At 40.7% G+C, this 27,688-nt stretch overlaps 1 protein-coding gene across 3 annotated transcripts in view; it reads left to right on the forward strand.

The window, feature by feature from the left end:
• The first annotated feature begins 9,200 nt into the window (after positions 1 to 9,200).
• The window catches only part of shu (shutdown), a 166,120-nt gene continuing 147,632 nt past the window's right edge, over positions 9,201 to 27,688 (forward strand). For 2 of the 3 annotated variants that reach the window (XM_067135623.2, XM_067135622.2), the window contains exons 1-2: positions 9,201 to 9,336; positions 18,372 to 18,479. In XM_067135623.2, the coding sequence (XP_066991724.2) occupies positions 18,373 to 18,479 (107 nt within the window). In that variant the 5' untranslated portion in view covers positions 9,201 to 9,336; position 18,372. Of the gene's footprint in view, positions 9,337 to 9,509; positions 9,540 to 18,371; positions 18,480 to 27,688 lie in introns of those variants that run through there. The other variant, XM_068225086.1, reaches the window with a different exon arrangement.

Here is a 27,688-nt window from a genome sequence, read left to right on the forward strand (position 1 = left end):
TAAAAGCCAAGAATAACGGCCGAGAGGATTCGTCGTGCTGACCACACGACACCTCGTAATCTGCAGGCCTTCGGGCTGAACAGTCGTCGCTTGGTAGGCCAAGGCCCTTCAAGGCTAGTGCCATGGGGTTTGGTTTTGGTTTGGGTTTGAAGTGCAAGACAGTTTGCCGGAGAACAACACTGTTTTTATTAGCGGTACAGTTTTGTTGATGTTCTTAAGTTTCTTTTGCGTAGCTGCAGTATCTACCTAGTAGCACATCAGTATATACCTTCTTACCACTCGAGATATCGGTCAAACTTTCTTTTGTGATATAAACGCTTTTCGTATTTTGAAAATTGCTCGACAGCATCCTTCCAGTTTTCAGATTGTACTATAGACTTTTGGCCTAAGGGTTGCTTGCCAGATCCTGCACCATCATTCTGAGCAATGAGTGCAAAAAGTTACAATTTCTATTTTTGCTATTTTGCTTTACGTCGCACCGGGACAGATAGGTCTTATGGCAACGAAGGGATAGGAAAGGCCTAAGAGTGGGAAGGAATCGGCCGTGGCCTTAATTAAGGCAAAGCCACAGAATTCGCCTGGTGCGAAAATAGAAAACCATCTTCATTGCTGCCGACAGAGGGGTTCGAACCCACTATCTCCCGAATGCAAGCTCATAGCTGCGCACCCCTAACCACGCGGCCAACTCCCTCGGTATTTCGATAGATGTGATACTAGTAACTGAAAGAACATCCTTAGCTTGGTTGCAACACTGCGAGGAAGTACTTGCCAATTTCTTAATAGCGGTATTACGGCAATTTTCCCGAGAGTCAATACCGTTACTATTATACGTGATTTTGTAAGAGAACAGAATTTAGAGATCGCTTAAGAAATGCCTTAACTTTTAAAAAAATACCCCATCCTACTCTACTGCTCAGCCAGGGTGGGAGAAAGGAGTCTGCCTGCTCCGTTTTTATTATTATTATTATTATTATTATTATTATTATTATTATTATTATTGTTGTTGTTATTATTATTATTATTATTATTATTATTATTATTATTATTATTATTATTATTATTATTATTATTATTATTATTAACCCGTGTTCTATTGTTCGACATCGATCACTATGTTTCTAAGGCCGGTCTCCACTGATTCATATTTAAAAATAACATGTTAAATGTTAAAAGTGTTAAATGTTAATTGGTGACACCATCAACATGTTAAATGTTAAGTGTTAAATACTGTTTCATTTAACATTGTGTCCACACTTAATAAACATGTTAAACTTGACTTCCTTTGTTTATATACAGGTAGTTCATTATATCAATTTGTGGTAATACATTTTGGTAGTGGCGATTAGGCGGGGGGAGGGGGTGCAGTCGCTTCCCCACTTTTTGGAGAATATATTACAGTTTTATTATATTTTAACCGACTTAAACTAGGAATTATTTAAAAAAAGCCATTTATACAAGCCCTGTTGTCTTATTCGATTTTTCTTTTTCTTTCATCATTACCACAATTATTAGCGGAAATACGCACAAAATGGCCTACGTACCGGCTAACCGATTTGTATAGTGCCACAGTAAATAGTGGAAACTTTGCCTGTGCTATGAGGAAGGGTACCGGGGCTATATTTTTTTGCTAAGGTCATAGACACTGGGGTATGATTCACCACCTTGTCGCGTGCATTCCGTCAGTCTGGCAGTTTCTTTAGTGCCTGTTAGTTTAATAGTGTGTAGTCAAATTCTAAATGATTTTAACTGTATAATCACGCCGTATTTCTTTTTAATTGTAATAAATGTGTAATATTCTTCCTTTGGTGAAAGTTTTATTGTATAGTGTTGAATCAAAGTCTCAAAAAACTATTGTTACCGCATTTAAGTTGGTAAACTGTCAACCTTTAACTCCCTGTCGAAATTCGCTGAGAGAACATTAAAAACTTACCATTTTGTGACTTTTTAAGTTTTGATGCATATACCCCCCCTAACCCCCCTCCCGCCCACATATCCCACAAACACAGGTACTGTTTGTTGTCTGTAGGTATATTTTTTTGGCCCTGCATATTTAATTCCCAATCGCCGCTACTGATTAACCACGTGTTTTACAATTGGATTCATTCCATAAAAGTGAACACTGCCGACAAGAGTCGGGTTCTATTTTATTAAGGTAGGTTCATTTCCCGGTCTAGCAAGCCAAGAATAACGGCCGAGAGGATACGTCATGCTGACCACACGACACCTCGTAATCTGCAGGCCTTCGGGCTGGTCAGCGCTCACTTTGTAGGCCATGGCCCTTTGGGGCTGTTGCGCCATGGGGTTTGGTTTAAGGTAGGTTCTTTTTACAGTTTTAACCTAAGTTTTAATATTTTCCGACTCGGACTGTGACGCAGTAACAAGCAGAGGCATTATCCTGAAGATAGAGGGCGGTGGTAATTCTGTAATACTGCTAAAAGTCGGGTTTAGTGGAAATCAGTTGGTCCTAAGGGCGCCATTAGAGGCCTAGGGGGTTCAGGCTACTGTATTTGGTTCAGGTAACGACCGCGCGAGGGAGCTTCGTAGAACCCCGATATTCGGAAGCTCGCAGCGGGAATTTCCGAAGGCTGGAGCCATGCTGGTACACATGAGCTTGCGGGAAGCCTGTGGCTAGCCGGCCTCAGGTTCGATTCTCGACCCTTACTGACCTAAACCTTTGATTATATTAGACATGTTTGCGAAATTAATAACTGGTTTGATGAAGGCAGTTTGGGTTTAGGGAAGGTTATTCCACTGAAGCTCAACTTGTAGGATTCCAGCAAGATATAGCGGATATCCTGGATTCAGGAGGTCAAATGGGCCGTATCGCGATTGACCTATCTAAGGCATTTGATAGGGTAATCATGGGATACTACTGGCAAAAATGAGTGCAATTGGACTAGAAAAAAGAGTGACTGAATGGGTGGCTATATTTCTAGAAAATAGAACTCAAAGAATTAGAGTAGGCGAAGCTTTATCTCACCCTGTAATAATTAAGAGGGGAATTCCTCAATGCAGTATTATTGGACCTTTATGTTTTCATATACAGGGTTATTTACCTAACAAGTTACACGGAAATAACTTCTAAACCATTAAAGATATCGGGATTCTGTTTTCATATTCGTAAATGGTACTCAGGGTCGTGTAAAATAACGTGCTACTTAGTCTCGTGGGATGATTAATAACAGAGATATTGATACTAACTCCATATTTTTAAATAGAATGGCACAAATTCCTACAGCTGTCCTAAAAGTTCAATTGCGTACAAGTTCAAATATGTAAGTATTTTCAAAATCGGACAGTTACTTGAAGATATATTAATAAAAATAGCATTTGGGCTTTTGCGTGCCGCATCAGACGGCGTGCAGTCGGCCAAGGACGTATTGGCAAACAAGCTGCTTCCTGGCATTGATTCCAGCCACAGAACGGATACCAGGCATGTACAGTAAACATAATGTGATGTACCGTAACATAGCCTGGTTGTGCAACGTTATTGTATGACTGGCAAACCCACAACGGGAAATTAAATTTGTTTTGTTTTGACATCCATGTGTAATAGGTTGCGCTCAGTTTAGAGTCGTTTTTCACGGATGGGAATGGGAAGGATTTGGAAAAGACGTCGGTCGTGGCCTATACCAAAGGTACCTATCCGGCATTTGCCTGGGACACTATGAAAATCACTTTCAGGTTGGGCGAGGCAGGGCTCGAACCTGCGCTCTCCCGAATGCACGCTACTACAGTCGCGCTTGCGCTCCGAGGAGATTAATGCGTGTAAAATAAATAAATGATAGTGTTGATGCCATCACACCACGATCAGCTCTGAACATCCCACATAATAAGTCGAGCTGTTTGTCTCCTAATGTCTAACCTATCCCGACCCAAATAATCCAGCATTGGTAACACTGCTCCTTCGCCTGAAATAGCCCAGCACAAAATGAGGTGCGCTTTGTACTACACACACACACACCCATGCAAACGGGGCTACATGACCACACTGTCAAATCCCCGGAAATGAAATAACAACCACTATTCTCCGCAGCCTGTCGAGTTTCTTAATCACGTGTAGCGGCTAGCATTCGTAGCTCTAGCCGCGGTGGTCCGGGTTCAATTCCCGGCTCTGATAAGCAATTTAATTCTGGTTGGAGGGCTGGAACGGTGTACACTTCGCCTCGTGAGGCAAAACGGAGAAAAGATGGGTTCGGTAACCATCTCAGCTATCCTGGAAGTGTTCCCGTGTTTTCCCACCGCTATTCCAGGAATTTGTCGGGATGATTCCTTACTTACGATAACGGCCGCCTCCATCCCAATTCCCCACCTGAATTACAAATACAGTACACTACTACAGACATCACAATAACAGGTTATCAGGCACATTCTAACACACACACACATGGGGCTACACGACCAAGATGTGCAAGGCCCGGAAATGAAATAACAACCACTATTCTCTGTACCACTTCGAGTGTCTTAATCAAGTTCCTCGGACATTATTAATTTGCTTTTCTAGAAGGAGCTCTTCCGGTGTTTTGTGTTATGTTTATTTCTCAACTCATACAGTAAGTTAGTATGTACTTTGCACTGAAACCAGTGACAATTATAGCTTTCGTTATGTTCCTTTCAAGCCGAAGTAATTTTATTCCCTTTAAACACATCAACCCTCCCTGTCCTGTCATGAGTTCGCCTGTCATACACACTTTGCGAACCCATCACATGTGTACGACATGCTTACATTCCTGGTATCCATCCTGTGGTCGGAATCACACCCAAGAACCTGCTCACGCGTCAATATGTCCTTGCCCAACTTCACGCTGTCTGATGCGGCATGCAAAACCGCGCATGCTGTTCTTATTTATGTCTCAAAAAATACTTGTCCGATTTTGAAAATAATTACATATTTGAACTTGTACGCAGTTGAACTTCTATGCCAGCTGCATACATTTGTGCCGTTCCATTTAAAAATATGAAGTTAGTATAAATATCTCGGTTATTAATCACTTCATGAGACTAAGTAGCACGTTATTTTATAAGTCCCTGGGTACCATTACGAACATGAAAACAGAATGGCGATATCTTTAATGGTTAAGAAGTTATTTCCATGTAACATGTTAGGTGAATAACCCTGTATATACCGGTATATACAAATGATATGAGTAAAGTAGTGGAAACAGAGATACCGGTAAGGCTTTTTGCAGATGATGTTATTCTGTACATGTTACAAGATTGTGAGCAACTGCAAAATGACCTCAATAATGTTGTAAGATGGACAGTAGGCAATGGTATAATGATAAGGTAAAAGTCAGCTTGTGAGTTTCACAAATAGGAAAAGTCATATCAGTTTTAATTACTGCGTTGATGGCGTGAAAGTTCCTTTTGGGGATCTTTGTAAGTACCGTACCGAAGTGTTAATATAAGAAAAGATCTCCATTGGGGTAATCACATAAATGAGATTGTAAATAAAGGGTACAGATCTCTGCACATGGTTATGAGGGTGTTTAGGGGTTGTAGTAATGATGTAAAAGAGAGGGCATATAAGTCTCTGGTAAGACCCCAACTAGAGTATGGTTCCAGCGTATGGGACCCTCACCATTATTACTTGATTCAAGAACTGGACAAAATCCAAAGAAAAGCAGCTCGATTTGTTCTGGGTGATTTCCGACAAAGGAGTAGCCTTACAAAAATGTTGCAAAGTTTGGGCTGGGAAGACAAGAAGAAAGGAGACGAGCTGCTCGACAAAGTAGTATGTTCCGAGCTGTCAGTGGAGAGATGGCGTGGAATGACATCAGTAGACGAATAAGTTTGAGTGGTGTCTTTAAAAGAAGGAAGGATTACAATATGAAGATAAAGCTGGAAATCAAGAGGACAAATTGGGGCAAATATTCGTCTATAGGAAGAGGAGCTGGGTATTGGAATAACTTACCAAGGGAGATGTTCAATACATTTCCGATTTCTCTGCAATCACTTACGAAAAGGCTAGGAAAACAACAGATAGGGAATCTGCCACCTGGGCCACTGCCCTAAATGCACACCAGTAGTGATTGATTATGCAGACTAATCTCAATCAATCAGTCATCAATGATCTGAATTTAGGGCTGTCGCCCAGGTGGCAGATTCCCTACTCATTGTTTTCTTAGCTTATTCTTAAACATTTTCAAAGAACTTGGAATTTTATCGAACATTTCCCTTGATCATTTATTCCAATCCCTTACTCCTCGTTCTACAAATGAATGTTTGAGCTAATCCCGTGTCTGTACTGTATTCTTGACTGGCTGTTTCAAGGGTCGGTACCGTATAGGCCCTACATCCTTTGATTGCAATGACTTTAGCAACTAATCTGAGCAAGAATTACATGTTTGTTATTTAATATCAGTAAGCTAGATACGGTATGTTCGTTGAACTTTTGTACGAATTTTCAACATTCAGATATTTGTGTGTTTGGAATGTTGAAGTTTATTATTATTATTATTATTATTATTATTGGCCGCAGATTTTACTGTATTTTCACTGTGTGAAATTAACGAAGAAATTCAACTAGTAATATTTACTTTTATTGGTTTATTTTGTTCTGCCCCTTAATGTGAGCATTTGCTCCTAGAGGCCTATTAAATAAACAACAAAAAATTGCAAATATCCAAGTGAGTGCGGAGTTCAAAAACCCCCTCCACTTGGAACGTTACTGCATTTTAAACATTTGCTTCAAACACCGCCGTCTCGATCCTCCTATACTGCCTGCTCTATGCGAGCCTTTTTGCGACTACGCTGCGACAAAATTTCTCCGCTAGATGGCAGACATAGACGCACAATGGTCTAAACTGATTCTAATGACGACAGCCTACAAAACACTATGCAGAATGGTCATATGTTCACTGAAGCTCGTAAATTACATCAGTAATATTAAATACCGGCAATATTATCTGCACGAAGTCGCAGTTGGCCTCTTCATGCACAATTTAAAGATTTTCCTGGACGAAGGCTTGGAGTGGTACCGTACTTTTTGTGTTCTTGCCAACGCAATATGAAATAATAGAGCTCTTACGAACTTGGCGAGGATAATATCACTAACATTTTGCTAATGTTCTTTGACCTCATACTGTAACAAAACACATTCTGAAAGTTTTTTTAAAATATTTGTGTTACCTCGCACAGATACAAATGGGTCTTATGGCGATGAAGGGATAGGAAACGCCTAGGAATGGGGAGGAAGTGGCCGTGGCCTTAATTAAGGTACATCCCAGAATTTGCCTGGTGTGAAAATGGGAAACCACGGAAAACCAACTTCAGGCTTGCCGACCGTGGGGTTCGAACCCACTATCTCCCGGATGCAAGCTCATAGCTGCGCGCTCCTAACCGCACGGCCAACTCGCCCAGTATTCTGAAAGGGAAGACGTCGCAAGTCCTCGTATTACGCTCATACGCTTGAAGGACTTCGACAATAGGGCACATCAGTTTAAACGAACTCCTGGAGATGCTTCACCAGAGCAACAAAACTAGGTTTTGGGTGTCGAACTCCTCCTCTGTCCTGATGTATAATCAGTTCCATTTAGAGGTGTCGAAGCTCTAGGCAGTGAGATGTTGCTGACACAAATGTCACACTCCATCCTCTCTTCAACAACACGAACCTGGTACCCGCAAGTTAGGATTTGATTTCCTTTTTCTAGTTTCATTGGAATATTGTCGTCTGGATATCTGAGGTTGTCCAAAATGTCTAAACATGAAGGCGTTTTGTGATTGTCCGTCACAATTTTTATCACAAGGAATCCACTATCCTCCACGGCTTTAATCACCTTCTGGAAAAAATCCGCAGCCTTTTTCCAGTCATTCGACCGGGCCAGGAATGGAATGAATGAAGCCCCATCTTTTTTTTTTTTTTTTTTTTTTTGCTAGTTGCTTTACGTCGCACCGACACAGATAGGTCTTATGGCAACGATGGGACAGGAAAGGGCTAGGAGTGGGAAGGAAGCGGCCGTGGCCTTAATTAAGGTACAGCCTCAGCATTTGCCTGGTGTGAAAATGGGAAACCACGGAAAACCATTTTCAGGGCTGTCGACAGTGGGGTTCGAACCTACTATCTCCCGAATGCTGGATACTGGCCGCACTTAAGCGACTGCAGCTATCGAGCTCGGTAAAGCCCCCATCTAGCAGGGAGGATAGGAATTGTGCCGGCTAGCGAAGCCTGTCGCACCCCTCCGGGGCAATGATTAATGAATGACAGATGAAATGAAATGATATTCGAGAGTGTTGCTGGAATTAAATATGACAGGGAAAATCGGAGTATCCGGAGAAAAACCTGTCCCGCCTCCGCTTTGTCCAGCACAAATCTCACATGGAGTGACCGGGATTTGAACCACAGAACCCAGCGGTGAGAGACCGGCGACTTCCACCTGAGCCGCGGAGGCTCCATCAAATTCTGAAATAAGGTGTAAAGGCACAGATGCGAGCTTAATCTGAGGATATCCAATTACTTCCTTCATTAGGTCCTTGCCTAGATAAAGCCGACGGCCGCTTTTCTCTCAGTTCTCTTCTAGACGGTATTTCATGGAGTCGTATATTTTCTGGCTGCGAACGACCTTGCCGAGATTGGCAAAATGGTATACAACAGTTGAATATTTCGGGGAAAGAATCTGAAGTTTCAGTTCTACGAAAAATATACCTTGCACGAACGGAAAGAAACAAGTACCCACACCTTAAAATCACTTTTGAAATATCTATAAACATAACATAATTAATTCATTTCACAGTTCTATTCAAAATATATCTTGTACGAACGAAAGTGACCAGACAGGTTTACTCATTCTACAAAATAACTCAGGTTTTCACACACATTCATGCACCAATAATACAGTGCTACACCCACACTGACAGCGAAGATTGTGCGTCTACTGCTGCACTCTTACGGCGATTTCGAGAACTATTGGTAGTCGCGCCTTCCTGTGTTAAACTAGCGGCATAGAGCAGGCAGTATAAGAGGATCGAGACGGCGGTGGCTTCAAATATCTCAGTTTCAAAAAGATCCGTTGAACAACGTTCTCATTCTTAGATGTCGATATATTAATATGGGATGTTTACTTTTCCATTGTCCTGAAGTTATGAAAAGGAAAATAGAATCAGGATGAATAGAAATGAAAGTTGGTACCCATCATAGCCGACTACAGCTACCTATCCTGTTTCGTTGGATTGGATCGAGACGGCTGTGGATTGGCGCTACTGTGAAAAGAAGTCGCGAACGGTGAACCATTTCTTGAGCCTTTACGTTTACGTACAAGTGTGTTCTGTTTTGTTGTCGTCGTTGTGATCTGCAGTGATCTGTAATCATTACAATACTTTGGTACATAGAGTAGCAATGTGAGTAATTTTGACGTTAGTCATAACAGCTATGATCGTAGTTTTTAACCTCATTTTCTAAATTTTGAGTATTTCGTTTGTGTGTGCGATCGGTTTGTATACTTTCCATGGTACTCCTGTGGTTAACCTGTCAGAGCGTGAAATTACCACGTGCATATAAGATATGGAATCTCGTCGTAGATTGAACAATTAAATTATTCTCTGTAGGCCTGTACTGAATTTGTTAACTATTAGATTGTTTCATTGGCACATGAAAGGACATTGTGTTGACTTTATGGTCTTTCCATTCTCCTGCTCTAAGATGAATGCCAGAATATTTCCTAGTAGGTCTATAGGCAACGGGCGCCAACCCCGTCACCTTCACTGAACATCTACTTCACCGGATAAAATCTCTCTGGTCTGAGATACATGTTACTGTCTATAGGAGGGTTGGGTGGTAGTAGTAGTAGTATATACTAGTACAGGAGCGTAGCCAGGGTCGATGACCTAGATGTTAGGCCCGTCTAAACAACAAGCATCATCATCATGAGCGTAGCGAATTGGGGGTTACTGGGGTTAGAACCCCCTCCCACCATGGAATGTTTACAAAAAAATAAATAAACAGAAATTGACAATAAACTAAATAAACATTCATAGACATAATTGTAATTTTTTAAGTCTCGGACATTGGATTTTAGATTGTAAACTGAATATAACTTTATAGTTTGCTGTAATACTCTTGATCTTGATCATATTGTTCTTGTTCTGTATATTAATGTAAGATTTTGTAGTGTAAGTTACAAGTACTGCAATCTAAATATCAACATAATTCATTTGTATCAGTGTCCTTATAATGACAAGTCTTGCATGCACACATCACACATGCACAAGCACCTTCATTGTGTTCTATCATCATTTTGTAACTCTTACCCTCCCCCATCAGCCGATTCTGGTTATACTACTGTAGTAGTTATGTCCTCTTTCGTTGAATCTTACGTTCAGTCCATACTCTTGCAAACAGCTGAAAGTTTCTAGTGCTCTTAATGGAGTGGAGGTGCACTTTCACTCGGAGCTTGGAATTCAAGAGGACAAATTGGGGCAAATATTTGTTTAAAGAAGAGGACTTAGGGATTGGAATAATTTACGAAAGGAGATGTTAAAAATATTCCAAATTCTTTGCAGTTATTGATGAAAAGAGTAGGTAAGAAAACAGATAGGGAGTCTGCCAAATTCTTTGCAGTTATTGATGAAAAGAGTAGGTAAGAAAACAGATAGGGAGTCTGCCGCCTGGGCGATTCCCTTAAATGCAGATCAGTGGTGACTGATATTGATTTAGTTGTGCCATGTTTTACGGCGCATCACTTACCGACTTGAACTCCCCTTCCTATAAATGAATAAAACCAAACCCCATGGCACTACAGCCCTTGAAGGACCTTGGCCTACCAAGCGACCGCTGCTCAGCTCGAAGGCCAGCAGATTATGAGATGTCGTGTGGTCAGCACGACAAATCTTCTCAGCCATTATTCTTGGCTTCCTAGACTGGGGCCGCTATCTCACTGTCAGATAGCTCCTCAATTCTAATCACGTAGGCTGAACCCAGGGCCTCCGGGTAAGAGGCAGACACGCTAACCCTACACCACGGGGCCGGCTCCTATAAATGAATATTTGGCCCAATTTGTCCTCTTGAATTCCAGCTTTATCTTCATATTGTGATCTTTCGTACTTTTAAAGACGCCACTCAAACGTATTCGTCTACTAATGTCATTTCACGCCATCTCTCCGCTGACAGCTCGGAGCATACCACTTATTGCAAGAGACTATCCTCATTTTTTCCGTATTGATAGTCTGTTAAAAGGAGAACAATAAAACTTTGATTTCCACCTATATTGTTCTCCTTTAACATACCCTCCCAGTTCTTCCCAGCCCAAACTTTTACAGCTCGGAACATACCACTCAGTCGAGCAGCTCGTCTCCTTTCTCCCAAATCTTCCCAGCCCAAACTTTTGCAACATTTTTGTAACGCTACTCTTTTGTTGGAAATCACCCAGAACAAATCGAGCTGCTTTTCTTTGGATTTTTTCCAGTTCTTGAATCAAGTAATGCTGGTGAGGGTCCCATACCTGGAACCATACTCTATTTGGGGGTCTTACCAGAGACTTATATGCCCTCTCCTTTACATCCTTACTACAACCCCTAAACACCCTCATAACCATGTGCAGAGGTCTGTACCCTTTATTTACAATCTCATTATGTGATTACCTCAAAGTTTTATTGCAGCCAATGGCCATATATAAATTGTTCTACTCTTTACTATATTCGTGTAAGGTCTTTTCTCTTTTGCTACACTTATTGAAGTCAGTGGCGGCTGGTGGTTTAAAAGTTCAGTGGTGCACAATTTTTACCAATGATATAATATGATTACAGGCTAATTTTCAAATCTAGATACATCAACAATACTTTTTTATTATTAAAAATAAAACAAACATTTTACATTTCTATTTTCAGGAATATTACTATAACGCATTAAAATTTTTTCATTTAAAAACTCTTTTACCATACTGAAACAAAACACTTTGAGATAGCCTAATTCTGGTATTGAAAAAATATCCTCTTGTAATGTAGCCTACCTGGTTTCAAAATTAAACGTTGCGTGGGCCTTACCATTCGTTTCACCTCGGATTTTTACTCGGCAGTCCGTTGCGGAAATGGCCTAGACATTAAAGACAGCACCGAATTCATGATCTGGCAAAATACCACTAACTGATAAAAACGCACAATAATAAAAGCACACATGCTGGCACGAATGTTTACACAATGAAATCAATAAGCTACTTAGCTTGTACGCACCTAACAAAGCTCACGACTATACTGAAAGAAATGGCGGTGTTTATTTTCAAATTTAGAGCCATTAGTTATATATCCAGCCATGGCCGACTTGATGCGTCGCTCTATCCAGGACGAATAGCTCTAGCTAGCTCCTTACGGAGCGCAGCGAGGGATCCAACCGGCCGTGATCCAGCAGATGAACTTCCATGCGGTATCGCTAGATGACACTTCCTGTTCTATAACAGAATCTCACATTGAGCAGCAACGGTCTCTAGCGACTTTGCTAGTACTTGGTTACGTAGGAGCACGGCCGATTTGATGCTTCGCTCTAACTAGCTCCTTAGCGCAGCGAGGGATCCAGTCGGCCATGGTAGGAGGAGCCAGGTTGATAAATCTCCATTCAAGCAATGTATAAGAAGCCATGCCTATCTTTTCCTCTCCCCGCGCACCCCTCTAGCAGCCTGAAAGCATACTTCTAGCAGCCCCGCGCACCCCTCGAGCAGCCCAGGTTTCATCCTACCACAGGTTGACTTCCCGCTGCAAACTTTTCGGCTCCTGCAGTTAACATCTAAGAGTACCGGCTTGTAAAATACCCTGTAGTCAATATTTGCTCTTTCAAGCTCTTGAAAGGTTTGTCCTGTTGAATGAAAATACAGTAGTTGAGTAATCCAAATGATAAAACTTGACCTAAAATAAACATAAAAATTTAATGGGGGTAGCGCAAACTGCAACCTTATGGAGAAACCGCCCCTGATTGAAGTGGTACAGTGCACATATTTTCCCACATAATTTGCACACGCATTCGTCGCTTGGTTCGTGTTATCTCTTTTACACATAGCTCATGATGAAATCCGTGTACAACCAGCCTGTTGATAGCACTGCGCATGTTCTTATTTGGGCCCATCAAGTCTCTTCTTGTTATAGCATCCGTCACGTAGAATTCTGGCCAGATTTCTTCTCTTTTGCTGAACCTCAGATTTAGGTGACCAATGGCTTGAGGTGTCGATGGCACAGAAAGATATCTAAGGTCCTCGATAAGGAAAGACTCCTGAGCTAATTCATAAGCTAATCTAGATGGAGAAGTCTTAGAAATACCTAATATTCTTTTCAGAAAGGTAGCTTTCACTTTTTCATTTGTCCCAGATTAAATCTATGCCATACGTCAGAATGGGTAGTATCTTTGCATGAAAAAGTTTCATTGCTGAGCCTATTGATATTTTGGATGGGTCTTGTATATTGTAAATTCCTCTTATTGCTGCTGCTGCTCTTTCCCTTACATGTATTTGAATGAAGATCCTGACGTTTGTAGAGTGATGCCGAGGTATCGAAACTTATTTACTGTAGTCAAGTCTACCCCTGCATATGAAATTCTATCTGTTGCTGCTATTCTTCCTCCTTTTCTGAAAACCATACAGACCGTTTTGTTCGTGTTAACCTGGAAGTCGTTTGTTTCGGCCCATTCCTGTAATCTATCTACTGCGATCTGAAGGTCTTCTCTTTTTCTCGATCCTATTATCATGTCATCTGCATAGGCATAAAGCACTGTCGACAGATTATCTGTTATTCTTGTGATGTCTGTTGTAGCTACGTTAAAAAGCGTTGGGCTAATGGGGTCTCCTTGTAACACACCGTTTGTTTGAGTGATGGGAAGAGAGTGATACCCCATCATCTATTCTCACACTATTGTAGGCTAGAAGATTATTTATTACAATCTTAAATTCATTGTCTGCTCCAATCATACCGTCTAATTTTTCCATTAATTTTGATCTGTTGAGCAAGTCAAAGGCCTTGCTGAAGTCAATGAATACAGCATAAAATTTTCCTTTTTGATGCCTAAGTGCTTCTTGCACCTCATCTAGTAAATTAGCGACAGCTTGTAGATTTCCTCTGCCTTTCCTGAACTCGAATTGTTCCTCTGGGAGATGATCATCTATTAATTCGTTAAGTTTTTTTTTTTTTTTTTTTTTTGCTAGGGGCTTTACGTCGCACCGACACGGATAGGTCTTATGGCGACGATGGGATGGGAAAGGGCTAGGAGTTGGAAGGAAGCGGCCGTGGCCTTAATTAAGGTACAGCCCCAGCATTTGCCTGGTGTGAAAATGGGAAACCACGGAAAACCATCTTCAGGGCTGCCGATAGTGGGATTCGAACCTACTATCTCCCGGATGCAAGCTCACAGCCGCGCGCCTCTACGCGCTCGGCCAACTCGCCCGGTCGTTAAGTTTTTGATTAATGATTTTTGTATATACTTTCATGATGATGTTCTCTAACGCTATCCCTCTATACGAGTTTTCATCATCAGGCTCTTCTTTTCCCTTATATAACATTTTTATGTGGGATGTCCTCCAGCTCTCCGGGATTCTACCTGTTTCTAAACATTTATTGAATAGCTTGGTCCAATAAGGTGCTAGCAATTGTAGAGTGTCTTTTAGATTCTCGTTGTAAATTCCATCCGGACTGGCTGCTTTGTATTTTTTAGTGTCTTGAATTTTTTTCGTCACTTCATCTATTGTTATTTCTAGATTTTTTGTCGAACTACATTTTGAGACATCTAGTGCTAATGTTCGTCCTCCTGTATTTAATACATTATTAAAGTGGTTTTCCCATTTATTCATATTTGATTCGATGGATTCACCCTTTTCCTCTTTAAAGCCACAGAAGGATCTCTTCAAGCTTCTTGAGCTTTCTGTTGTGCCTGCATTTCGGTATAGTTGTTCCTTTTCGTTTTCAATAATTGTTTATAACGTCTTCGTTGTATTGCGTAAGCTTGTAAGGTGGTTACAGTTTTACGTCTTCTGGCTATATGTAGTAAGTTAAGCGTTTTTCTTCTTTCTATGTAGCATTCTACATCAAACCATTCTTTGGACTTCCGAGGTTTCTTGTGGAACAAGGAATCCCTTATTATTCCATTGATTACACCTAGAGTTGTTAGGCATAGATATCAAGGATAATTTAATAAAAAACCACCTATTCAATACTTTCCACGTTTAATGTGGTTATTATCTACATGATTTTATGTAGTTCAAATCTCCACTTGTCGTTGACGACACATCCTGTCAACAGATATGGTACGTCAAGAACATGATTTGATATAGGGGTCACATAAACCCCGGTATGTAATCCTCTTTACCAAAAAGAAGATCCATTTTAGTTTTGGACATTTTTCAAATTAGATAGATTAGGACCAAAAAACTTAACTGTATTAACTTATGTTACCCGTTTTAAGAGTTCATTAATGTATGTATATATTGTATATATTGGTATGTTTATATTGGTTAAAAAGGTCCCAAACCTTGACCTAAAGGTTGTATGCAGGCTGAAGATGTCCAAAATAATGGGTGAAACATGTACCTGACCTAAATAAGTCTACATAAAATCATGTAGATAATAACCACATTAAACGTGGAAAGTATTGAATAGGTGGTTTTTTATTGAATTATCCGTGATATCTATGCCTAACGTCATCTTCAATACGGAACAATAATGAGAATTGTTACTTGTAACCTAGAGTTGTTTTGAGATTACCTTCCTCAATGAGCTGATGAGTCTCTTCTATCCTTTGGGTGTTTTCCCTGAGTTTGTTTTCGTCTATACTTCTTGATCTTATGTGTATATTCTCTGTTTCATGTGGGACCTCTTGTCTGATTAAGAAATTTGCCGATACTGGTAGATGTTTCCTTTGTGCGGCAATACCTTGATTTCTCCTAATCTGATGTCCTATCAATTTAATATTTCTTCCTCGGTAGAAGATTAAGGGCCGAATGCATAGTCAGCACTTATACATAAGTGGAACTCTTAAGTAATAAGGGATCACTTATAATAAGTATTCACTTATATGAGTTTACATTTCATAGAAAGCACTTAAAGAGCACACTCAGTGATACAGTAAGTTTCACTGGAGATGTGGCAATGCTGTATTTTATGCCCATGCTTCCTGGATCGTGTAGTTCTGGCTACCGAATAGTGGGATGATCTATTGTGTCTTGTTTATCGGAGAAATTTTTGAGGTTAAAAGATCGTCTATATTGTATTTGGTTATCAGAATGGATAACAAAACAGCGAGGTGAGACGGCACCTGCATGAACTTGTATCGAAGTACATGCCCATAATGTAGAACAAGCAGACTGACACAGTTTCTTATCAGAATGTGAATGACGTGGGAAAAACTTGTTGTGGAAAATGCAAACTACGAAAATGCCCAGAGTCTTATTTTATTTTTAATATAATATGTTTATAGTTATCCAGGTACTCGAACCTATACACATATTCATCCAAATGTACAATATCTATCCTTACAACGCTTTTAATGATTTGACAAATATACCATAGCCGTTACGTTGTAATAGGCTTAATTACTTCCCCAATAAAATGTAAATAGTATGTTTTGATGTGCGATGCCATAATTTCAGAAACATTTTATATAATCTGGCAGACAATTGGTTGACTAACCTGATATAATTAGCACAAATCAACCTTAAAAGAAATGGTAGTAGTGCAACACGTTCATTTTTCTTGTAACTCAATATAGTTCTTTACTATTCTATAGGCCTACAGTCTTGATAACTTATCAGCTTGTAACACATTTCCTGTTAATTAAGCGAAATACCGGTAATGATTATGGTTATGATAATAATAACAACAATAATAACAATAACCTGAAATTAACAGGTGGCATAAAATCTTAAAACAATATCTTCATTCATGGTGAGATAGTGGGTCCTCTAGAGGTTATGTTCACTCTCTCAATCAAAGGAACAAGAATATTCATAACTCTCACTTTACTGAAACGAAACCTTCCTTAAATTGTTGCTCACATTACATTTCGAGAGGATTTTCCATCTCTACTGTGTGCACGGAAAGTATTCTGTGAATGAAATGCAACATATTCAGCAAAATCATTATCCTCCATCTTGCTGCAACATAAGTGAGTCAATTAAGTGTGTGTGGGAGGTCCACTTATAGCAGTAAGTGGGACTCTTAAGTAGGCAATATGAAATGAAACTTGGCTTATAAGGGGCACTTATGTATAAGTGCTGTCTATGAATTCGGCCCTAAATCAATGGTACTGGAACCGTTTGGCGCCAAGTAGGTGACCTCTTCACTTTTATTGATTAGACGGTATCCTTCCGTGAGCAGCATTTCTAATACGATATCTGTTTTGCTATTCTGTTTATCAAGACGACAGTTGAAATCTCCAGCTAGTATTACGTTTTTGTCCTTGTCAGTAAATGCTAGAATTTTGGCTATTTGCTCGACAGTGTCTTCCACTTTTTTCAACGGAGTAATATATGTTCCTACTATAGTAATTTCTTCTGCTTTGATCCTCAAAAGGAATTTTCACCCCATCAATCAAATTTTTACTCTGTTCTAGGCCTATTCTTCGTATGGTGAAGAGAGTGAGCTGAAGGGTAACGGTCTTTCTATACTAGTCATGTTAAGAAGAGTGAAAATATAATATAGGTAGAAAGCTGTGGATGCAATTTTTCCAGTACCTTATATGGTAACTATCATTCAGCATTTGCAAAAATAGGTTAGAGATCCAACATGGCGCAGCTTGGCTGTCGTCTCTTGTAATAAACAAGGGTTGCCAACGTTGGAGAGTTAAAGGGAGAGAAGACCATTTATCTGGCTAGGTTAGGATATGGTCTGGAGGCAAGCAAAGGGGATTAGCGCTGCAAAGCAGCCAACAGGCCTCTGGCATCCCCTGGAATCCAGCTAAATTGTGGCAAAATTACAAAGTGACAAAAAGTAAGGTTATCTAGCACAAATTCAAATTGCACGGTTTTCTTTTAAATGTGTAGCCCAGAGGCCACACATTATGCAACCTCTATTGGAGACAATAGAAGTCATCACAGCTGACTTAGGCCAGTCAGTAGGAATGCAGGAAATGTACACAGTCTCACTTTTAATTCTTCTATAGTCTATAAGTAAGAGTACTCTAGAGGTGGGTTGGCAGGTCTCTGGCAATGAGAAAGGAAGGATCTCTCCTCTACGCTACTTCAGATACCGTTTTAAGTCATATGCCTTTTCACCTGTGATTGCTCAATGGTAGTACTACCCCTTATATTTCTCAAAAGGTTTCATTACTGATAATGCCTAAACTTGTTTGTTTAATAGTAAACTACCCAGTCTCTGTTTGAAGTTTCCTTTAGAATATATCAGGAGAATCTGCCTGTTTTAACAACTGTAGACATATGGTATTTTTAGTGTTCTGTTTGAAATGTTTTCAGAATGCAGGAAGTTGAAAACTCGTACAGTGATGAAGACGAAGAGGTCGGCAATTATGAAGATGAGTTAAAGCAGACTCGGAGTAGACTTGTTGATGGAATAAACATTCAGTAAGTGACTATCATCAGTTTTTATTGACATCTTGAGGTAGAACTTGAGTATTAGTCATAGGCTAGGACTGTGAGAGCGCATTGCAGTGGCACACATGTGGTGCAGAAGACTTCCTCACTGAGTTCTACAAACTTGTGATGAAAATTCTTGGAGAGAGGGCAAAGTCTTGTAGCTAGTGACAAAACCCATTGATCCTACATGTCAGAAGTGCTTAGTATAGAGTCTCTTGAAAGGACTGTGCGTCCGTAGAGCAGGGGGCAATTTCATGCCTGACCATTGACCTAATAGCAAAGATATTGTTCAGGTATTTTTATTGTTTGCTGGTTGGTAATGAAATCTGTGATGAATTCTGGGAGTGACATGATACTGAATAAATTTTTAGGGTGGCCGGTGGGTCCCCAGCATTAGTAAGATTTCAGTGATTCGCCTATTCAAATGATGTGTTTAGGCTTGGGCCCTATCCCGAAGTTTTACCTTTTTCCAAATTTTCCTGGAATTTGATCATTACGTTCTTAAAAATTGCACCGGGGAAGTTGGGATCATAAGATGGTTGCATTCATAATACCACATCAGAAAATCTTTCATATTTTGTTGAGTCATTGTTTTTAATAAGTATGCAACAGGTTAGGAATATTGTACAGTAAAACTTCAGTGCATTGTTTTTCAGGGGGAAGGGGGAAACTGACGATGGATGCGGGAAAATTATAAATGCGGGTAACAAAAAATAGGGTGAAAACAAACTAATAAAATTAGCGTGCGTGCACATACACTAACACAATCTCTGACCCGATCGAGACCCCGCTTGTACCAAAGAATATTGCATCCAGTATTCGGGAGATAGTGGGTTCGAACCCCATTGTCAGCAGCCCTGAAGATGGTTTTCTGTGGTTTCCCATTTTCACACCAGGCAAATGCTGGGACTGTACCGGTACCATAATTAAGGCCACGGCCGCTTTCTTCCCACTCCTAGGTCATTCCTGTCCCGTTGTCGCCATAAGACTTATCTGTGTCGGTGCGACGTAAAACAACTTGTTAAAAAAAATTGCTAGCACAATATACGCAATGAAAATGAACAGTGTGATTTTTATGCCATTTCGTCGTTTCACTTTACATCTTGTAATAATTTTAAACCTATAAGGTTAGTTTTCTTATTGCAAATTAATTATATACGTTGATATTATGGCGATAACCTGCATTGTGGTAAAATTTCCGTAGACCCTTCACGAATGATAGGTTGAGATCCAACACTCCGTGGCTCGAGCGATGTAACAGAGGTTAGAAATTCAACCTGACACATCTCGGACGATGTCACTGCGGGCTACACGAGGCTGTCAACTTAGGAACCAGTTACAAGACCAGGCTAATGGAAAGACTGATGGTCTGGATTGGTTAGTTCCGGTTTGTAACAAGACAATTGGGCAGAGGGCAATAAATTATCAACAGGCGTCGTAACATCCCACACACTCCACAAGGTACGACTCTATTAATCACCCTGTTACAAATTAACCGATTCGCATCATATGGCGAGCTGTGGTCGCGCGTTGTATTTTGGCGCATGAATCTGATGACTAGCTCAGCTCACAATTATAGCGTTTTCTGACGTTCCCACCTAATCAATACTATATACCATATTTACTCGCATATTAGACGCCCCCGGCTTTTCGAGATGAAGAAAATGAAAAAAAATCTTGCATGCAAGCCCCCCCCCCAATCCCCAATTTAATTTGTCAGAGAAGAACAACGATTCTGCTTTGAAGCGAGTACAAGTCTTATTGCAGCTCTGATGACAAAGCACAAATTTGTGTAAGACCCACACAATGAAAACTCATGTCGAAGTCATGCGGTACATCTGTGTTTCGTAGTTAAGAAATGTCCGCCTCCATGGCGTAGGTGTACTGCAGCTCTGATGACGTTGCACAAATAGGTGGATAGTTTCGTGTCTAACCTGCGCATTGCAAGTACGCATCAGTCATGCTATATGCCTGTGTTTTGTAGTTACTGTATAATCTCAAATAATACCCGCCACCGTATAAGACCCGCACACTTAGGCCTATTTTGAAAGAATAAAATTTAAGAAAAGTGAAGTCAAAATTATTTACAATCTTTACTAACACACATCAAATGATTAGAAAATACAAATAAAAGTAAACAAACATTTTCAGAACAGTATCCAACGAGTGCATTCATCATCATCATCATCCGTACCAACTTCGGAACTTTCATCACCTTCGCATAAAATCTCATCATCGCTGCCATCCATAGCATTAGAAATGCTAAATTTCCCGAAGCTCTTCCGTATGAGGTCTCCAGGGATACGATTCCATGCCATCAAAATCCACGAACACAGCAGCTGAACTTCCGGGCACTGAATGCGCCCAGTTGGCGTCAGTGTGTGATTATCAGCTGCCATCCATTCTGTATAGAGCTGTTTCAAGGCTGTTTTGTCATCCCGCCCAGAATGACTGCTAGGTCGGTTTTCCCATCCTTGATATGTTTCTTCACTGCATCTGTTGTGTGGCCGCGGTAACTGTCGAGAACAAGCAAGCTCGTTTGTCCCAGTAATGCACCAGGGCGACGTTTCCAGACACACTTTACCCAGTCTTCCAAAAGTGAACTGTCCATCTAGCCGGAGTTTGCGATCTGACGATTACACCAGCGGGTAGATTTTTAGGAAGTGTCTTTCGCTTGAGAACAAGTACAGCGGCAGTTTGGTTCCGTCGGCGAGAATACACAACATTACCATACACCGTTTGTTTTTCATTACCACCTGTTCTAATGGTAACACTTTTCGCACCCTTAAGCTTTTGAACTCCATTACCCTTAGCGTATGCTTCCTGCTCCACTCCTAATTAATTTCTGCACTATGAACAGCTGTAGGATATGAACAATGCAAAAGAATCTAACACAAAATGTAAGTATGTTACATGAATATATTTACAATTAATCCTTGTAGGTTTTCACTGTGTGTTACTTTTTAAAACAGTTTTCTGGGTGGAGACCGGGTTTTCTCGAACATGTTTTGCAGTAGTAAACTGTTTCCTTTCTACCACCTTTCTTGCTCCTGTTAGAACAGACAGCACAGTCTTTATGTTGTTTTCCAGGCAGCTTGTTGATGATGTGCAGTTTACCATTAAACGTTCTTCAACATCAGAAGTAGATGGTCTTCCTCGCTTTTGACCTTTGTTGCGTACTTTGCCAACCAACTTGCTGATCACTGTTTTCGGAAGGTTTTCTGTGACGGAATCTCCATGCGATTCGTGGTGCAGTAATCTTTATAGAGCAAAAAGCTGTTGACTATTGCCACTTCCAATAGCCAGAAGTACAATTTCCGCCACCATTTCAAGCTTTTCAGTACAAAAGCATAGCTTGATGTGTAGTGGTCCGAGGGATCAACGCCTCCCATATGTGATCTGAAGTCAACAATACGTTTGGTTTCTCTTATTGTTCAACACAGTTTCTCTTTTTTCTGACAATAACTGAGGTTGAATTGTTTCCAGATGTTGAAGGTATCAGTACTGTGCGCTTGTCATGCCATTCCAGAACCATCATTGTGTCTGTGCGTAAGCACTTGTCTTTCTGCTTCTTTAGGCGCAGATTTTTCTTCCGGATCCCATTTGGCAAGTGCTTGCGATTTGGTTGAATTGTTCCAGTGATATGGATCTTTTGCTTCAGTAATTCATCAGCCAGAGTAACACCTGTATAGAGATGATCAGTGTAGACATGGTACCCAAACTGACCTGTTGCATTTGTAACATTAGCAACTAACTGAAGCACGATTCTTTCTGTGAAAGCCAAGTCCGGTCGAATCAAAGATTCTTTAGTTGCAGAACCATAGTAAGGGATAAGACTACATATTACGTAAACTCTGAGTCCCCATTTAGTAGGCTTCTGCATCTTGAATAACACACGGCCTCTGAAAGACACTGTTGATTCATCAGCTGCTAGATATTTATGTGGTGCATAAACTTCCAGGAACACTGATATAGTCCAAAACGTACTTGACTTTGCTAATTCGAGATCTAACTTGAGGATTCAAATGGATTGCTGAATCTGGAGCAGAAACATGCAGAACTCAGAATATCTGAAAAAATCTTTTGCGGCTAAAACAGTCTACAAAAAAACTGGATGATTCTAACCAACCTCTTGAAAAGAAATCCTGCATTCTGTTGTTTTTCTGCATTGCCATATTCAGTAAAACTCCATGGAAACCCTTCATTTCGTTTACAGTAACATCAGTCCAACCCCACCAAGCCGAATGCCTTGTAAGTGGTGTCACTTTCTGAATTTTGACTTTAGCATATCTGTTGGTCTCGTCGGGAATTTGCTTGAATAACTCGTCACTAAAAATAAGTTGATAAAATCCGTAAGGTGTTGAGGGATTGTTCCTACCTGATGCTTTGTATCCACAAATTGTTTCATTGAATGAGAATGCAGGTAAATCAGGATCGCCAGCTTTCCACTCGCGCCATGGGTATGGAGGAGCATCACCACCTCCGGTTTCATTATCAATATCACTTTGTTCACTTTCACTTACATTATTCACTAATAAATCATCCAAGTCAGTTGTTGGTTCATCATCGTCACTATCACTGTCCACTAACTGTTCTAAAATATCCAGTTCCTTGAGTGAAGACGAAGTAGAAGCCATGTTTACATTCAAACAACAACATGTGTGAACTTGCACAAACACTCGAGAATAACAGAGCTTAAAAAAGTTTCCATGATTCCCGCGAACGATTGTAAATAGGAAAACGTGTTCTCTCAGAGACCATTAGATAGCTCTACAATACCAGAACACGGCACAGTCGTCATACGAGCGCTGAAGTACGAGATATTGTCATGTCGAGTGGAGCTCGACATTGGAGCACAACTCTAATATTTTAATGTCGAACCACACTCGACATAGGAGTGCAAAAGGTTAAGATTCACAGTCCTGTCCACTGGCATTTCAAAGGAGACTGGCGTCTGATCTGCGTTGCCAATTTGGGAAAGCAAATATGCATTTTCCTTTCGCAACTAAATTATGTGACGCTGAAACGACAATAACTTCTCATTGTAGGCACCAGGAAGATGCTGTGAAATTGAGGTACGCCTTCGAATGCTCAACTCATTTCTTTTATAAAGATTACAAACCCATCCTTGACTTGCATTAAACCATTCCGATGAAAGTTCCTTTGCGATCTCTAATGCTTTAGCTGACCCATTTCGGTTGACACACCACATCCCAATTCCCGCCTTTCTGTCACATATTTATAAAGTTTTTTTTCAATTTCTGGAAACTGTACACTCAGTCCACGAAAAGCTCTATGATCACCACTACATGTTAATAGCACATTTTTCTTCTTTCTCCAATTGCAAATACACGACTCGTCAATATCGTATTTCCTGCCGGCGGCACGATTTCCAATAATTTCGGCTTCCTGAATTACTTTCAGTTTCTCACTCACAGTAAAAGATCTTAAACGCTTTGTGGAATTCGTGTTGATACTCTGAAAACATGCATGAGACTGACGCCAAGCACGGAAGTAGCGTATATTGAGAGCAGAGATAGCATTGTTGCCAAGCCGTGCCGGCGGTGATGCCCGATTTACGTGCATTCGGAAAGATAAATTCCCAAAATTTTAAACAAGACCTGCACCCAATTATGGAAGCGATATTTTCGGAAAAAAAACCCCAGTGCGGGTGGTATTTGAGACTATACGGTAATGTACCGCCGGCATAATGGTTAGCACAATTAGCTGCTCTTCTCGGGAGTCTTGAGTTCGAATCCGGTACTGTACTGCTAGAGATTTACGAATGGCAGGAAGGTTGATACTATCAAAGGTATCGAAACTTATTTTAGTGGCGGTGCGAAACACTGTTTTTATATTGTATACCTTACCGCAAGTACAGGGAATTTTGTATACCCCAGGATGTAAAAGTGGGAACAATTTGTCCTTGGTTTTACTCAGACTGTGAGCAATTTTAGTGGCAGTGCCAAACACTGTTTTTATATTGTGTTTGCGGAGGACCTTGGCATTTCGATCTGTGGTGTTGTGAATGTAAGGCAAGTGGGCAGTTCCCTTCACTTCTTCCTTCTGTGAGATTTGCTTGGTCGTTTCTCCGAGATGTAGGGCTCTATGAATCTGCAAATCGCTGTAACGATTACCCTTGAACGCGACTTTGAATGTGTCCATCCCACCTGCATATTTGATGGCTCACAAATTCGTATCGCCCTATTGGCGAGTGTCGTGAGAATGCCTTGTTTTTGTGCTGGATGGTGGTGAGAATCTGCATGAAAATAGCGATTTGTGTGTGTAGGCTTACGATAGACGGTATGTCCTAGGGAGCCGTCCGGTTTCTTTCTTACAGAACATCCAAGAAAGGAAGACATAAGTCCATCTCCATAGTGAATTTTATTGACGGATGTTTTTGATTTAGGTGGTTTAGGAATAGATGGAAGTTTCTCAGGACCTTCTGTCCAGACCACAAATGCATCATCAACATACCTTCACCATATCATAGGTTTGACGGGCGCCGAAGCAATAGCCTCCTCCTCAAAATGCTCCGTAAAGAAATTAGCCACTCTGTCCGTCTGTTCGTAAAAATTCCCACCCCGCAAGAAATAGCTGGACGTCATGCAGTGGTAAGATAGCTTGGTAATGTCCTCAGGGAACAGGTGTTCAATGAGAGACATGACCGAGTCAATCGGCACTTTAGTGAACAAGGACTCCACATTGAAACTCACCAAAAGTGCATAAGTTGAAGGATTATGGTCGACAGCTTGTTGACGAAATACCAAGAGTCCCTGACGTATGATTCAGTACGTCCTATGTGTGGCTGAAGCAATTTGCTTAGGTTTTTAGTTAGAGCATACATAGGAGAACCTATCGCACTAACAATAGGTCTGAGGGGAACATCTTTTTTATGGATGTTAGGCAGTCCATTTAATCTAGGTGGCACTACATCCCCCGGGGACAGATGTTTAGCCTCCTCTTTTGGAATTGAAGATTGCCTTAAGAGCTTCACGGTGGCGTTGGACACACGAGTTGTGGGATCATGTGAGCTCAGTCTGTAAACAGGCTCTAACAATATAGCCAAGATCTTGTTCTTATACTCGTCAGTGTCCATAACCACTGTTGCATTACCCTTATCAGCTGAGAGAATGGTCAGTTCAGAATCATCTCTAAGTTCCTTCAGAGCTCTCCTGAGCCATCACATATCCAGGTGGAGATGGACACGCTCAGTCACGTTCAAGGGTAACGGTTACAGTGATTTGCAGATTCATAGAGCCCTACATCCCAGAGAAACGACCAAGCAAAGCTCACAGAAGGAGGAAGTGAAGGGAACTGCCTACTTGCCTTACATTCACAACACCACAGATCGAATTGCCAAGGTCCTCCGCAAACACAATATAAAAACCGTGTTTGGCACCGCCACTAAAATTGCTCACAGTCTGAGTAAAACCAAGGACAAATTGTCCCCACTTTTACATCCTGGGGTATACGAAATTCCCTGTACTTGCGGTAAGGTATACATCGGCCAAACATGTCGGTCCATTGGTACCTGTATCAAAGAACATGAACGTAATATTCGTCTCAACCAACCAGACAAATCGGCAATAGCTGAGCACGCTCTATCGTCGGGTCATGATGTGTTCCAAGATGATCGAGCTCTTACCCACAGTAGACACTACAGATCCAGGATTATACGGGAAGCTGTGGAAATACGTAGAAATCCTAACAATTTCAACAGACACCGGCTATCAATTAAGTAGTACCTGGTTGCCAGCCATTAAGAATTTACGTAGGTAGTTCCCTTCCTGGTCCCTTCACTATTGTTATTTCGTCTCAGTGTTTTCCAAATTCGTACGTTCCTCGTCGCCAGATGTTTCATTCCAGGCTTGTGTCTATGCCACACACCTGCCAATGTCCTGTGTTACGCAAATACATTATGAGAACCGTTTAGACTGATTGTGATGGATCGGTCAGCTTCCGCTTCGAACGCTAGCGTTGCCACGTCCTGGGGGCCATCTGTTGGCGAATGACCATACCCTTTTTCCACTTCTATTGTAACGTCCAAATTTAAAGTGTCATCGTTTAAGAAGCCTTTCTTGTGGACAGTCGAGATTTCTTCTGAGGACGCAGAACACAGTTCACTGTGAAACGTTAAGAATTTCACCTTATTTTCTTGACACGGCATAAGCCTAAAAGCCTATACAGTATCATGTCTTTAAGTACGGGCCGTGAAAGCATTAATGACAATATATAATGGTCAATAAAAAGTTAGGCCCAGATCTAACAGATGTCAGAGTACATAGAGGCAGCGATTTATACACAGATCATTATCTGGTCATTGCAAAAATCGGAATTCTCGCTAAATGGAGGAAAAGGCTGAATAGAAATATACACAGAAACCAAGAAATCTATAAGGTATATTTACTACAGGATGATGGAATAAAATACTTATATCAAAATCGGCTGCAACAGTATTTAGTTCAGATTCCGACAAGTACTGATATTAACAAAGAATAACCTTAGCAATTCAGAGGGCAGCAGATTAAACCATTGGAATGAATAAATTTAGGAGAAAACTGGGCTTAAAATATAAATTTCAGAAGCTGTCAAGCAAACATAAATATTATACTTGAAAATAATACAGCATCGCACCCCACAAAATGAGAAAGAATATAAAAACAGCAGGAACAAGGTCAAGTCACTAACGAGAAAACTCAAGCAAGAATCATGGGATAGGTTAATAAACTCAATAGAAGATGATATCCATGGTAGGCAAGAGATGGTGTATAAGTTAATGAAGCACCTCAACATTGATGAAAGAGAAACTGCTGATATAAATGTAATCGGAGAAGAATCATGGATACAACACTATTGTTGGGAGATCAGAAAAATGCAAATGCCCGGTGAGGTACGGGGCGAAGGGGTTTTCACCAGCAGAGCCAGTGACGCAATGGTTACCATAGCAACTCCGCTACTGCCCAGGTGACTTTATATTAATTTCTACTGGCAGCTCTTCGCTCTTGTCACTTGTAATCCAGCAAACTGTGAGTCAATGTTTTCGTGTAGCAGATAAGAGCCGATCTGTCTGGGCAGAACAGGAAGTTCGTGCTTGCAGGCCACATTCCTGATTCTTGCAATCTTCTCATCTCTACACAGTCAAATAATTGTAGCACAACAGAGAATATGGAGAGAGTCAGGAAGATCAAGATATA

This window comes from Anabrus simplex, chromosome 1 (assembly GCF_040414725.1).
Source record: "Anabrus simplex isolate iqAnaSimp1 chromosome 1, ASM4041472v1, whole genome shotgun sequence".
Classification (NCBI taxonomy): Eukaryota; Metazoa; Arthropoda; class Insecta; order Orthoptera; family Tettigoniidae; genus Anabrus; species Anabrus simplex.